Source organism: Hyperolius riggenbachi, chromosome 3, assembly GCF_040937935.1.
Source record: "Hyperolius riggenbachi isolate aHypRig1 chromosome 3, aHypRig1.pri, whole genome shotgun sequence".
Taxonomy (NCBI): domain Eukaryota; kingdom Metazoa; phylum Chordata; class Amphibia; order Anura; family Hyperoliidae; genus Hyperolius; species Hyperolius riggenbachi.
In genome coordinates, this window is record NC_090648.1 from 356752185 (window position 1) to 356767269 (window position 15085).

Consider the following 15085-nt stretch of genomic DNA (forward strand, 5'->3'; position numbering starts at 1 on the left):
GGAATATAACATTATTTCCGTGAAAATGAATGCGAAAATAATATCGGCATTTTCCCTCATCACTGCCAGGGAGGCATTTTGTTGGAAAGACGTCATATTATGTTCCCCTCCTCTGTTGTTAAATTCTGAATGGAAGAACTCTGAGTGAGAGTGTGTGTGTGTGTGTATATATGTGTGTATATATGTGTGTGTGTGTGTGTGTGTGTGCGTGCGTGCGTGCGTGCGTGCGTGTGTGTGTGTGCGTGCGTGTGTGTGTGTGTGTGTTGAAATATGAGATAAAGGTATGCTGGAAAGCACTTTATTCCATTAGCATAGCCAGAAAACATTTATGCAGAAAGGGAAGTGAAAGGTGTTCATAGTTTCCATTGAAAGAAACACATTCTTCAACATTTTCCTCTTCTGGTGATCCGAATATTCATGTTCTTTCTCCTGCAAACAGTAACACAGCTATTGGAATCATAGTGACAAGCACATGATAAATGATTCATTCTTGCTACAAGCTGTACATTAACATTGTTTCTGATGTTCAGAGAGTGACTTGGCAAGGTTAATCTAACAAAGGACAGGTGCTAATTTTCTCATAACTTTTGTAAACAAGTTGCTGGCGGCTCTTATTACTAAAGTAAACTTAGTGAAAGCAATCCAAAACTTAAAGGGAAGATCCGCACTGCTAAAAAAAAAAAAAAAAAAAACTGCACTTACCTGGGGCTTCTTCCAGCTCTTGGCAGTCGATTGGTGCCCTCGGCGCAGCTCCTCTCCCTCCGGGCGACCAGCGGTGAAGAAGCCGACCTCGCCAGGTCGGCCTCCGGGCCGGCGTCATGTGCGATCCACGGCGCGGGTCAGGTGGTGTACGTGACATCATCGGGTCTCTACTACGCAGGCGCAGTAGTTCTGCACCTGTGTAGTAGAGACCCGATGACGTCTCTACACCACGTGACCCCCCGCCGTGGAGCGCACAGAAGGCGACCTGGAAGCCGACCTGGCGAAGTTGGCTTCTTCACCGCTGGACGCCCGAAAGGAGAGGAGCTGCGCCGAGGGCACCGATCGACTGCCAGGAGCTGGAAGAAGCCCCAGGTGAGTGAAGTTTTTTTTTTTTTAGCAGCAGCGTGAACCTTCCCTTTAAAGATAATTATGATCCATAGGCTTGTTTAAGAAGAAATACAAGTTATAGAGCATAGAATTCTGAAAAAAAATTATTACTATTTAATGCTTTGCTTTGGTAAAGTTTGCCTGAATTTAAAGAGAGTCTGAAGCCAAAAAAAACTGGCCATTTATGTTAAACGATGTATTTATATCCCTGAAAACCCTGAGGCAAAATCCGGGGCTCCTTCCGGGTAGAGGCAAAGTGTTCTTTCACTGAGGGGGGAAGGGAGAGGCGGAGATCTGCTGAGATTGACGCGAGCAGAGGCAGAGCTACAGCGCAAAGCTTTACCTCTCGGGCAGCAAAATCCACAACCTGGAAAGTTGTGGAATTTTTCCCCGGGATTTTTGGGATATAAATATCTTGTTCTGCTGCGGGGATGCGGCATTTCAGCTATGATCTTAGTGCTTAACATGAATGGCCAGTGAAAATAGGGTTTTTTTTGTCTTCACAGACCCTCTTTAAGCTGAAAACTGACTGCTAATAAAGTTATAGGCACTTGAAGCAGCAAATCTTTATGTGCAATGATTCTATTCTGTGACAACACCGAGGATCTTCATGGTCCACACATTGTTTCACTTACCTGGGGCTTCCCCAAGCCCCCAGCAGCCATCTGTCCCACGCTGCTTCTCGGCGAGCCTCTGTTCTCCTGCTGCCAGCTACTTTCAGTGTCGCCGCCGGGCCACTGCGCTGCGCGGCTCTGGCGACGCATATCCTTTCTTTGCATTCCCCGCTATTGCAGAGGAGAACGCAAAGAAAGGATATGCTTGGCAGGGCTGCGCTGGCATAGACTTACAAGTCGAGGTACAGGATGGAGCGGCGGCGGGAGAACTGAGGCTCGGGCAGGACCGGCGCGGGACAGGACAGCTGCTGGGGGCTTGGGGAACCCCCAGGTAAGTGAAACAATGTTTTTATTTTCTCTCTACAGTTCCACTTTAAAGGCTTGATTTTGGCTGTGAAAGGTTGGGCATTCTACCTCTGGCAACAGTTGTGGAAATGTATGAGCAGTAGAAATAGTCCTTAGTTGTTTTCAATTTTACCTATATCATGTCTTAAAACCCAAGTAAATGCAAACTTGAATAAGGGCCCGTTTCCACTAGAGCGAATCTGCATGCGTTTCCTGCATGCAGATTTGCATAGACAAGACAAGTGGATGGGAAAATTGTATGCGAATTCGCATGAAAATTCGCATACAACCGCATGCGAAATACGCATCCGCATGCAAATTTTTTTCAGCGCCGATTCCCACCGCACAAGTGGAAACGGGCCCTAAGGGGTTGTTTCCAGAAAGGGTGAGTTTCTCGTATACATCTCACATGCAAATTCTAACAGGTAAATGTAGCCTATTGAAATCATTAGGTTACCTCTGAATTTGTATGCTAAGGAAAAAACTGTCGGCTGCAAAATATTGCATCGGACATTCAAATCTCCATAGCTGTTCAGGGCACAGCTAGAGGGATTCAGATGCACGTTTGTGTTGGTGGGAGGAAAAATGTTTTATTTATGGTGTGAACATATCTCCTGTGAAACCACTCGGGTGAAAAGAGAATTTAGTTAGGGCTAAATTAATAAATCAGTAAAGTAAAACACCTAAAGTAAAATCACAAGATACCGTATATACTCGCATATAAGCCGACCCGCATATAAGCCGACCCCCCAACTTTTCCCTGAAAAAACAGGGAAAAATGATTGACCCCCATATAAGCCGGGGGTAGGAAATGCTGGATTGGTGCAGCCCCCCAGTGTGTCCCAATATAGCTAGTATAGTGCCCAGTATAGGTAGGTAGTGTCCAGTATAGCTAGTATAGTGCCCAGTATAGCTAGTAAAGTGCCCAGTATAGCCAGTATAGTGCCCAGTATAGCCAGTATAGTGCCCAGTATGGGTAGGTAGTGCCTCAGTTTAGCTAGTATAGTGCCCAGTTTAGCTAGTATAGTGCCCCAGTATGGCTAGTAAAGTGCCCAGTTTATTTAGTATAGTGCCCAGTTTAGCCAGTATAGTGCCCAGTTTAGCCAGTATAGTGCCCAGTTTAGCCAGTATAGTGCCCAGTTTAGCTAGTATAGTGCCCAGTTTAGCTAGTTTAGTGCCCCAGTATGGCTAGTAAAGTGCCCAGTTTAGCCAGTATAGTGCCCAGTTTAGCCAGTATAGTGCCCAGTTTAGCTAGTATAGTGCCCCAGTATGGCTAGTAAAGTGCCCAGTTTAGCCAGTATAGTGCCCAGTTTAGCCAGTATAGTGCCCAGTTTAGCTAGTATAGTGCCCCAGTATGGCTAGTAAAGTGCCCAGTTTAGCCAGTATAATGCCCAGTTTAGCCAGTATAGTGCCCAGTTTAGCCAGTATAGTGCCCAGTTTAGCTAGTATAGTGCCCCAGTATGGCTAGTAAAGTGCCCAGTTTAGCCAGTATAGTGCCCAGTTTAGCCAGTATAGTGCCCAGTTTAGCTAGTATAGTGCCCAGTTTAGCTAGTATAGTGCCCAGTTTAGCTAGTATAGTGCCCAGTTTAGCTAGTATAGTGCCCAGTTTAGCCAGTATAGTGCCCAGTTTAGCTAGTATAGTGCCCAGTTTAGCCAGTATAGTGCCCAGTTTAGCCAGTATAGTGCCCAGCATAGCCAGTATAGTGCCCAGCATAGGTGGGTAGTGCTCCCCCCCGCTCCCCCCGCGGCCGCCGCTGCTATTACCTGCTTAGGCAGCGGCCGCTTCCTAATCCGCGTTCCTCTTCTGAAGTTTCTCAGAGTGTATCACAGCAGCGCGCCGGGCGCTGTTGCTGTGACGATGCAGAGTGCAGGAAAGAGCGCGGCTCCCTATAGCGGCGATCTGTATTGCCGTTACCAAGGGAACCGCTCATTCCTGCCCCCGGCATCGTCACAGCAGCAGCGCCGGGCGCGCTGCTGTGATACACTCTGGGGGGGCGGGGCGCGGACTACCCACCACCCATCACTAGACCACCAGGGAAGACTCGCATACAAGCCGACCCCCAACTTTTGACCCCCTTTTTGGGGGTCAAAAATTCGGCTTGTATGCGAGTATATACGGTAAGCTTTTTGAATCAACCCAACAGGTTCTCGCACATCTCTCTAGAAAACTTTTTTTTTTTTTTTTGTAAATCTTTGAGGCATATTTTATGGCAGTACAGTGCACTGCCTGAAAAATGGTGATGCTATCCCATAGTAAAGATTTCATCCAGAACTAGCACCGTAATATTGGACATAATGTTGCATTTTACAAATATCACAGATGGGATTTGTTGCTTTAAGAATGCAAATTAACAATTCACATTTTTAACATTAACTGCATCTGTTAAGGCATACTTCATTTTTCATCAAGACAGTAAATAAAGTGTATTCTTCTGAAAAGGGATACAAAAGCCAGAAGTTCTAAGTCCCTTCCACAGTGTCCAAAACTAAAATAAAACCATTGTCTGAAGCTTAGCTTTAAATGAGTCATTTGCTTCACTTATAAATTTGTCTTGCACTCTTGAAATGTGTAAAGGTAAAAAGCTAGTCATACATGGGTTGACAGTGGCTTGATCCACCAAACAACTGACCCTTCTTCTAACTGGAAACAATCAGGTAATAGTGATCAGCGTGCACGCTTTCCCTACTTTATCTCAATTCACCAAACCATGTGGTCATTGATTACCCCATTGCTCTTCCCATCACTTTCTCAATTTAAATGTACTGCCATGATCAGGCTTTACATTGAGAAACTGTCCAAATCTATCAGAAGTTTATTGACTAGACTTACAGGAGACAAACAATCAATATTTGATTAAAGAGGGCCATGTAGACAGCCTCCTATAGAATGCACATGACAGCCATGCCAGGTTCCACCATCATCTGCTAAGATCAGAAACCGGAAACTGAACAGTGTGCATAGACTCAAAACTAAACAGATGACTCAAAACATTTTCTGGTTTCAATAATCTTAATGTCTGCTGAGGGACACAATAAGATCCAAATTTGGTGCTAGGGGCAGGAATCCATGGACTATCGCTTGGGCTACGTATTTGAAGCCTGTGCTCTAAATACTTAGCAACAATGCCTGTTTTTTCATCATTACTAATAACCTTGTTTTGGGACCTCCTATGTATTACTAGATAGGAAACAGCATAGCAGTGATCCTCCGATGCTCCAAGACTATCCATAATGACATGCTCGGGTGATGCAGAGCGATACTGTATGTTCTAGAACAGGGCTGTCCAACTGCAGTCATCAAGGGCCGAGGTACTCACTCACACATTTTTTGCACAGCTCAAATAAATTGATCCATCTAAATATTGGCATGGATAGGGCCCTCAAGGATAGGAGTTGGAAAGCCCTGTTCTATAGGACTTGAGTGAGCTGGAATACGAGTATGCTGTCTTTTAATGGTTGTTGAGGAGAAAAAGGCATACAGTGATTTGCAAACAATAATGCAGGGTTCTGAAGCTGGCTTTCAGAGTGAGTGTAGAATCTAGCAGCTCTGGAGGTATACACCTGGACACTCTGCTTTGCCGAGATAGTATGTGAAGACTTCCACAAACGGTGAGAGGTGAGACCTATGTGCAGTACAAGTGCATCAAAGGCAACATCCACATAGATCGTTGCACATAACATCAAGAAATTTGTCACTTTTAAGATTGAAAAACTTTCTTTGAATTTGAATGGAGGACAATACAGTGGACCATACAGTTTATGGCTGCAAATACACAGTAACTTTGCATCAAGTTCATTTGATTTCAAGCTGTAGTTTTTAACCTACCTTTTTATTTGGAAACTTCCATTGCTTTTTGCCAAGATTGTCATAGAGGGATCCCTCTGGACTTGCTCTCCATTACTAGCTGCAGTGAGAGTCTGAATGGTGTGTGTGTGGGGGTGGGGGGGGGATACAATCAAGTTGTAATGTTTACACAATCATGGGCTAATTACTGTTGTCAAAATTAATTAAATAAATGTATTAGTACTTGTATTAATGTCATGGAGAGAAAGATGGAGATGCTGGCACTGGGGCAATTCTTTTAGGCAGGGAGGGGGAGAGGGTGGTATAATCACAGAAGTCCAGATGGTCAAGCAAACTCCATGTGTGCTCAGGCAGTAAATGGGTCTATGTGCAGAAAGATAGGAAAATCACCAGCACTGCTGTCAGTTGGTTTATTCCTTACGGCCATTTTACGTGCCTCTGTAGAAGTGCAGTAGCGCGAAACGGCTGTAAGCCTCCACATCACCTGCACCCACTGCATTTATTTACTGCCACCTCCGGTATGTGTTTTGTATTTTTGAATATGTATGCACATATGCAGCACCTTGTCATTTTATGGAATTTAGAATAAAGCAACTGACAGCAGTGCAGGCACTTTTCCTCTTTTTCTGCACATAGATTAATTTTATTAAGCAAATTACTCTAACGTCTGGAGTTTTGTTTATATTATTACTCAAAGGTGTGTGGGGACACATTATACTCAGATACTATACAAAGGCAGCTGCATTATGTTACTGGCACAACTTTAGTGTTTATATTTGCTGTTTCTCAGGCGATCAAAGCCAGGATAAAGCTTTCAGGAGTGCCTGCCTGTTGTTTTTTGTACAATGTTCAGTAAATATTCCATTTGGCAGAGTCTCATTATGTCTAGTTTCTATTTCCTCTGTGTGTTACAGTACCATAATTAAAAAAGTTAGATGGAAGAGCAGTGAGAAATAGTTTCTCGTTGCAGGCAGGTCAGGATGATGAGATGTATATATATATATATATATATATATATATATATATATATATATATATATATATAACTTTTATAACCAAACTAGGAGGGTGTGAGAAGGATTAAATGCTTTATTGCAGATTCATTTGGAAAGAACTACATAGCAGTAAGACTGCTGCAGGAGGAGGTGGGCTGTGTCAGGTGACCTGCTGTATGCTGGGGAGGGAACTCCCACTTTAATGGCAAGTGCCAAGCAGTAAGGGCAGGGCTTACTTAAAGGGAACCAGAGACGAAGGCTAGTTGAAAAATGAAAAAAGATGTTATACATACCTGGGGCTTCCTCCAGCCCCATAAGCCTGGATCGCTCCCATGCCGCCATCCTCCGCTGCCTCTATCGCCGGTACCGGGTCCCATCACTTCCCGCCGGACGCCCTCAGTTGTACGCATGCACAGGGGCTCCCTCCGGCTTTGTACACATGCGCCTGGGCAGTATGGAGGGAGCACACTGCGCTTGCGTTGACTGGCCGAAATTATAGGACCCGGTACCGGCGGACAGAGGCAGCGGAGGACGGCGGCGTGGGAGCGATCCAGGCTTATGGGGCTGGAGGAAGCCCCAGATATGTATAAATTTAGTATCATCTTGTCTCTGGGTCTCTTTAAAGAGACTCTGTAACAATTTTTTCAGCCTTAGTTCTTCTATCCTATGAGTTCCTATGCCTGTTCAAATGTGCTGGGGCTTACTGCAGCTCTTCCTAATTACACTGTCTCTGTAATAAATCAATGTATCTTTCCTCTGTCCTGTTTGTCGGGCTAAGGCTTTGATTGTGTGGAATGTGCAGGGCTGCTTGTGATTGGTAGAAGCGATACACACCCTCTGCAGGCCCCCTGCATACTCACACACTATGCTTAGCTGAGCCTATTAGAAGCTGGTTAGTTTGTTTGTAAACATTGCCTAAAACTGTTAATTACAAGCAAGGATTGCAGCAGAGAGTGGCAGAAACAGCACAGAGGGGCACAGGAGAAAATAAGGAATAGAATGGTATGCTTTTTAGTGTAAGAATATTAGAGTACAGATTCTCTTTAAGTGTGATTTCCAGTGCTTTTGAGGCAAATTTTAATTTAATGCTAGCTATTGTACAGCAATTGTGATTTGCAGGTTTTTGTTATTTTTTTTCTGTTTCAAAATGCTGCAGAACCTGAAATTATGATTTGGGATAATTGCAATCGTTCCTGTGGGTTCACCTCCATTGACTTTCATTAGGCTAGCATATTTGGAATCCCCAGCAGGTTCATAGCATGGCTAAGATAACTCCTTTAGACTCCAGGCCTAATGTTTAGTACAGACTTCCAACACACAAAACATTGTGAATTGTAGATGCATTATTAACAGTGAACAGACCCCTTGACTAGATGATTTAAAAGCACAGAAACCTAGCTTTCTTTGTGATGTCTTGATCTTCAATAAAGTTACGGAGTGCTTTTACCTCATCTGGTCAAGTGGTCTATTCACTGTTATTTCTGGAGGTTCTGGCTTGCCTGGTCCCGTCTCCCAGGGAGGAGGTTGGTAGCCAAGCCGTTAGTTCCTTAGTTCTGTTCTTGCTAAATGCATTTTTAAACAGAAGATATATACTTAATTATATTTAATATCTGCAAACTTAGTGGGAGTAATCTCTCTCTTTTTTTATTGTTTTGTTTATTTTTTGCTTTTTTATCATCATCAACCAAGTTACAGCTATCACTAGATAAATATTTTACAAAGTATGCTGTAGTTGAATACACTATACATACATTTTCTCCACACAGAGAAGACATTCGTTGTCATATGTGTGCTGATCACTGCCACACACGGGATCATAATTTCTTGGACATCTGGCGATTGGACCAACACAGTTAGGCTGCAAAAGACATTAGAACGACTTGTCAAACCTTTAGTCACGACACTTTTTCTGGTTGAACCCGATGGACGTATGCCTTTTTTCAACCCAAATAACTATGTAACTATGTAACTATGTTCTGGATTGTACAGTAATAATAACTATAACAACAGCAATTACAATCATGGTTCCTGAAGTTGATAGAAAATGTAATATTAACGACTTGAGGACCGCAGTGTTAACCCCCCCCCCCCCCTCCAGTGACCAGGCCATTTTTTACTAAATAGGCCAATGCAGCCTTAAGGCCTCGCTGCATAGCCACACAACTCAGCACACAAGTGATCCCCCCTTTTCTCGCCACCAACAGAGCTTCTCCCTCCTGGGATGTTTGGTTATTTTTATACACATTTTTTAAAATTTAATTTTAAATAAATGTTGCTAATTTTTTTATTTATTTTATACTATCCCCACCCGCCCTCCTCCCGTCAGCCAATCACTGTGATCGTGTCTCATAGGCTTCAGCCGCTCACCCCTGAGCTTGCCAGGGGGACAGCTGTGCCACATGGATGTCCCCAGTACAGCGCTGCCTTAGATCACAGGGCTATACAGTCCTATTAGACGTCACGTCTAACAGTCTCTGAGTGGCGGAGCGGAGCTCCATCATTCCAGCGGGGATGCGTGCACATCGGCGTGCGTGATCGCCTGCAATTACCGCCCCTAGCCATTCACGCCATTCACCATGCCGCCGAGTTCACGCCAATTGGTGTGGAGCAGTTGGCAGGTAGTTGACAAACAGTTAATAATATTTTCTATGAATGTGTTATTAGTATACATATAAAGGTTCACGTGTATGTAACCTTCAGATTCCCCTATTGTAGCACTGAAATAAGTGTAAGAATCAGGTATTATGATTTCACTTGATATCTGCCTATTGGAAGGAGAGTACCGTATATATTTGCACTACTGAAGTACCAGCCATGCTCATCCAGTGTGATATCCTTATATGGAATGCATAATAAAAGCACAGAAACCATTTTGCAACCTCAAATTCTCTTCTTCTTTCTGATCTAGCAATGTGATAAGTATAGTTCTAATTGAGTGCTAAGTAATTAAATCTGCAGCTTTTTGCCAGCCACACAAAGGGCAGTTAAAGCCCTCTGTCCTGATCGATTCCTATCCGATTCAAAATGAAAGAGATAGTGATCGATATCTACACCACATGACAAACTTCAGCAGACTTCTATCAATCATATTTTGGAAAACAAATACTGCAGTGCTTAAAGCAGTGTAATGTTATGTGGTCATCACTTCTACACACACGCATGCACGCACGCACGCACGCACGCACACACACACACTTGCTAAACTGTCCAAAATAAATCAAAAGTAAATCAACTCGTTGTGTTGGAGCAACTGATGTATAGAGATGGCCCGAATGGTTCGCCGGCGAACGGTTACCAGCGAACTTCCGCGGTTCGCTATCGCGGAGATCCGCAAACTTTTCTGGAAGTTCGGTTCGCCCCCCAAAGTGCATCATGAGGGTCAACTTTGACCCTCTACATCACAGTCAGCAGGCACATTGTAGCCAATTAGGCTAAACTCCCTCCTGGAGCCCCACCCCCCTTATAAAAGGCAGGCATCGCCATTATACTCACAGTAAAAATGTGCCTGCAGTAATTAGTGAAGGGATAGCTGCTGCAGACTCTCATAGGGAAAGCTTAGTTAGGCTCTTGTAGGCTTCTTAGCTTGCTCCTTGCTGATTCTTATTGCTAAAAAAGCACCCCACAACAGCTCTTTTGAAAGCTAATCTTGTTCTTGTGATCTATTTTTTTTTCTGTGTGTCCCACTGACACTTGTGTTGCATAGACAGCCTTGGTAATTCCTACTGTGTGTGCCACTGCCAGGCCCAGCACATTCAGTGACTACTACCTGTGTGTGTGACAGGTGCACATTGTAATACCCACTGCATATACCTACCTGTTGTTCACTGTGCACCCCCCACCTACGTGAGCGCATGCAGTGTCACTGTGCCTGTCCGGTACCTGTCTGTGTGTGACAGGTGCACATTGTAATACCCACTGCATATACCTACCTGTTGTTCACTGTGCACCAACCCACCTACGTGAGCGCACGCAGTGTCACTGTGCCTGTCTGGTACCTGTCTGTGTGTGACAGGTGCACATTGTAATACCCATCACTGCATATACCTACTACTACCTGTTGTTCACTTCAGTGCACCCACCCACCAACGTGAGCACACGCAGTGTCTCTGTGCCTTTCCGGTACCTGTCTGTGTGTGACAGGCGCACATTGTAATACCGACTGCATATATCTACCTGTTGTTCACTGTGCATCCACCCACCTACGTGAGTGCTCGCAGTGTCACTGTGCCTGTCCGGTACCTGTCTGTGTGTGACAGATGCACATTGTAATACCCAACACTGCATATACCTACGACTACCTGTTGTTCACCTCAGTGCACCCACCCACCTACGTGAGCACACACAGTGTCACTGTGCCTGTCTGGTACCTGTCTGTGTGTGACACGTGCACATTGTAATACTCATCACTGCATATACCTACTACTACCTATTGTTCACTTCAGTGCACCCACCCACCTACGTGAGTGCACGCAGTGTGATATACCACTCTGTGCATACCTGTTAACTGCACCTGTGTGACTGCACATTGTATTAGTCAAGTCAGTGCATACCTTTCACTTCATTCCCCCCGATATGGACAAAATGGACAAAACAGGTAGAGGCAGACCCAGAGGAAGGCCACCCGGCAGGTCTGTGCGAGGTCGTGGGGATGTAATTTTGTGCGGCCCTGGGCCAAAGTACAGTGCTCATAAGAAGGCAAGTTCCATCAACTCCCAAGATTGTCAGGACGTGGTTGAATATTTAACACAGAACACCTCATCTTCCGCAGCCACCAACGCTACTCCAAGTACCACATCCGCTACATTTGACAGTTCACTGGAGTTATTTTTTGGGGAAATCATTGATGCACAGCCATTATTGTTACAACCAGATAAAGGCGCTAAGCAAGTTACACCACCTCATATGTCTGAGTTAGGCAACACTATGGACGTAACGTGTGCTAGGGGGATGATGAAGTACCTGCTGTTGGTGCAGTTTTTGAGGTGTCTGAGGCAAGCGAAGCTGGACAGGACAATTATGATGATGACGATGATACGGATCCCACGTATATGTTCCCAATAGAGGAGATGAACAGGGGGACAGTTCAGAGGGGAAGTCAGAGAGGAGCAGAGGGAGCTCGTCATCAGCAACAGCTGGTGACAGTGTCCAGCACCATGTATTGCCACCTATGTACAGCCAGCCAACATGCCCTTCAACGTCAGCTGCTGATGCCACCATAGTGCCATCACACCAGGGGGGGCTCAGCGGTTTGGAAATGTTTTAATGTGTCTGCCTCAGATCAGAGCAATGCCATCTGTTCTCTCTGCCTCCAAAAATTGAGCCGTGGAAAGGCAAACATCGAGAAAAGGCACAAACTGCAATGGAAAGAGCACCTGAGCAAAAGCAGCACACAAAAGAAAAGCCACCCTCCTTCTACTCTTCCTCCTTCAGGTACATCATCTTCAGCCGCTTTCTCCCTTGCACCTTCACAGCCTCCCTCCTCCACTCCGCCTCTGACCTTGAGCGGTTCCTGCTTTTCTGCCCTCAGCAGCCAGGTATCTGCGAAGGAAATCTTTGAGCGGAAGAAGACAATTTCTGTCAGTCACCCCCTTGCCAGCTGGCTTGGCGGAACTGTTAGCTCGCCAGCTGTTACCATACCAGCTGGTGGACTCTGAGGCCTTCCATAAATTTGTGGCTATTGGGACACCGCAGTGGAAGATGCCAGGCTGCAATTATTTCTCTAAAAAGGCGATACACAAACTATACCGTCAAAGTTCGCCTCCCCATTGAAGTCTATTGCGGTTCGCGAAAGTTCGCGTGAACCAAACTTTTGCGGAAGTTCGCAAACTCGGTTCGCGAACCGAAAATCAGAGGTTCGGGCCATCTCTTTTGATGTATAGCAGATTTGTTCAAGTTAAAAACTGTCTCGGACTAATAAGTGTATGGCCAGCTTAGCTTGCTTTATTTTATTACAATCTCATCACCCCTCCACCACCACCCCTCAAAAAAAAAAAAAAAAAAATACTACATACACAAACTTAAGTGTCATGCTGTCTGATCTCTGAACTGAGCATAGAAGATAATGTGTGATGTGTGATAACATGGGATGGGACTGATCAAACTCCAGGAATATTCTTGTGGCCAAATAACACAGAAGAAATATTTTATTTTTCCGGGTATGACACACCTATGGTACTGTTATTTAACACTTCTGTTGTAAAATATAAATAAGATATAACTATCGGGTCACTCACCACTACAGGGTTGCTTTATGTGAACACCAAAGATTAAGTTATATAGCTATAGATGATCTGATAAATTCAGGGTGCAATACCTGATGGTACCAGCCAAAAGTAGTTTTTTAGTGTACTGACTGCAGCAAGCTGAGCATAACTAGCCTTGGCACTGTGTAATTAAAGAAATATCATGTTTTAACTACCTCAATGCCTTTATCAGAAGCAGACTCGCTGTTTGTAGAACCTAGAATTAAAAACAAATATTGTGAACACCATCCTTACACATGACTGCTGAATAGGCTAATACATCTGGCAATTTTTTGGCAATACTTTATAAAAAAAATGTATTTGTTATCATCTGTATGCTATTATCCTGGGATTAAATTCTATGTTTTTGTGAAAAGTAGGTTTCCATAAATTGAGCAGCAAGTGGCTGGTCTTACCTTGCAGCTCTATAACAGGTTCAAACACCATGTAGGGTGCAAGCTGCATAGAGCTTGTATATTTAATCATAAAAATACAAAATAATAATAGTAATTAATAATACATTTTTATTGTGTTGTTCCCTCTGGGTGCTTTGGTATCTTTTTTCATAAAGCAAACACCCTCTGGTAGGTTAATTGGCTTCTCGTCATTAATCATTAAAGAAAAGTTACATTTTAAACCCCTATGAGAGATGGTCAGTAGTGTCCATTGTTCAATGCACTCTGAAGTGTTGCAAAAAGAGTTATTCATATAAATCATTGAAAAGTATATATCATTATCAATTTCATTTTACACGCCACCATTTTCTACAGTATTGTATAAAAGTCATTGACCTATATGTCTTAACAGTCCTTCAGATGAGCAACAATGTAATATCACCTACCATGGTCATAGCCTAACACCCCACCCAAAGTGTAATGTCAGTGTAATGTAAGTTAGTGGTAAATAATGTCATGTTTACTTACCGATATGCTTTCAGGAAATGTATATGAGAAGTGGTAGTGTCATAATAATGTGCAGCCTAAGGGTGGGTTTACACTGAATGCTGAATAACTGATTCACTTTAACTGCTCAGTTGTTCTGCAGCAGTGCATTGTGAAAAGGCTGTCAGTTAGAACGCGTAGACGTGAACTGACCCACAGGGAAACATGGATATTTCCTTCACCGGGGTTACAGTACAGTAAAGTCTGTTCAGTTGTAACTGAAAGCAATTGATTCAGTGTAAACTAGCCCTAACTGAGCTGCTTCAAAATCTATACATTAGGCAAGTTTGCAGACATGCTTAAAATAAATATGAAATAAAACATCACCTAAAGCTATACAACACATAGCATACTACAACAGTGCAATGCATAACTTACCGAACAGCAAACAAAGAAAAACCGCCAGCAGCATGGGCAGAATCACAAGGATCTTCATTTTCACTGTAAAGTGTGTTTGCTGAAGTATGAAGAAATGCTCAGCTAGGCTTATCAGGCAACATTCTGCAGGTGTCTGCTTTATAGGTGTTTATAATCGTTTTCATATCCGTGTTCCTGTTCTTTGGGTTAATAATTAAGAGAAAGAAACACAATTACGTAATACAATATAACTCGCTCACTTAAAAGATGAGGAAGAAATGCGTAAACAGAAAAGAAATATTTAAATAAAGTACTGATCTCATGTCGTGGGACTTTCTTTACTCCCAACAGATGACCAACTTTCACTACTGCTTTTGCTTGCAGAATAGATTCATTCAACTATTCAACTAATGAAGTTAGGTGAAGGTGCTGAATTGGACTGTGGCAATTTGGGCGCTGGGTGAAGCCACTGGTAGAATACCGATACAATTACAGATGTTTACTATTGGGCACTGGCTAATATTGATTATCAGCAATTATAAGTAATTTTACTTAAAATTCCACTATTATTTTACCTAAACTTTTCTCACACTAACTCACCCTCTACCTATTCCTATTCCTAACACTAACCTACCTTCCTTCCCGCCACTGATATCCGTGCCACATCCGTCTAAATTAGTCACCGGTAATTCTTGTC

At 43.6% G+C, this 15085-nt stretch overlaps 1 protein-coding gene across 1 annotated transcript; it reads right to left on the minus strand.

The window, feature by feature from the left end:
• Positions 1-284: 284 nt before the first annotated feature.
• Positions 285-14576, minus strand: LOC137561531 (serine protease inhibitor Kazal-type 1-like). Its single transcript, XM_068272838.1, has 4 exons — positions 14410-14576; positions 13267-13307; positions 8600-8706; positions 285-429 (listed from the first exon to the last, which is right to left on the minus strand). The coding sequence occupies exons 1-4, from the start codon at positions 14465-14467 to the stop codon at positions 384-386; spliced, it is 252 nt and encodes an 83-aa protein (XP_068128939.1). The 5' UTR covers positions 14468-14576; the 3' UTR covers positions 285-383.
• Between the last annotated feature and the right edge of the window lie 509 nt (positions 14577-15085).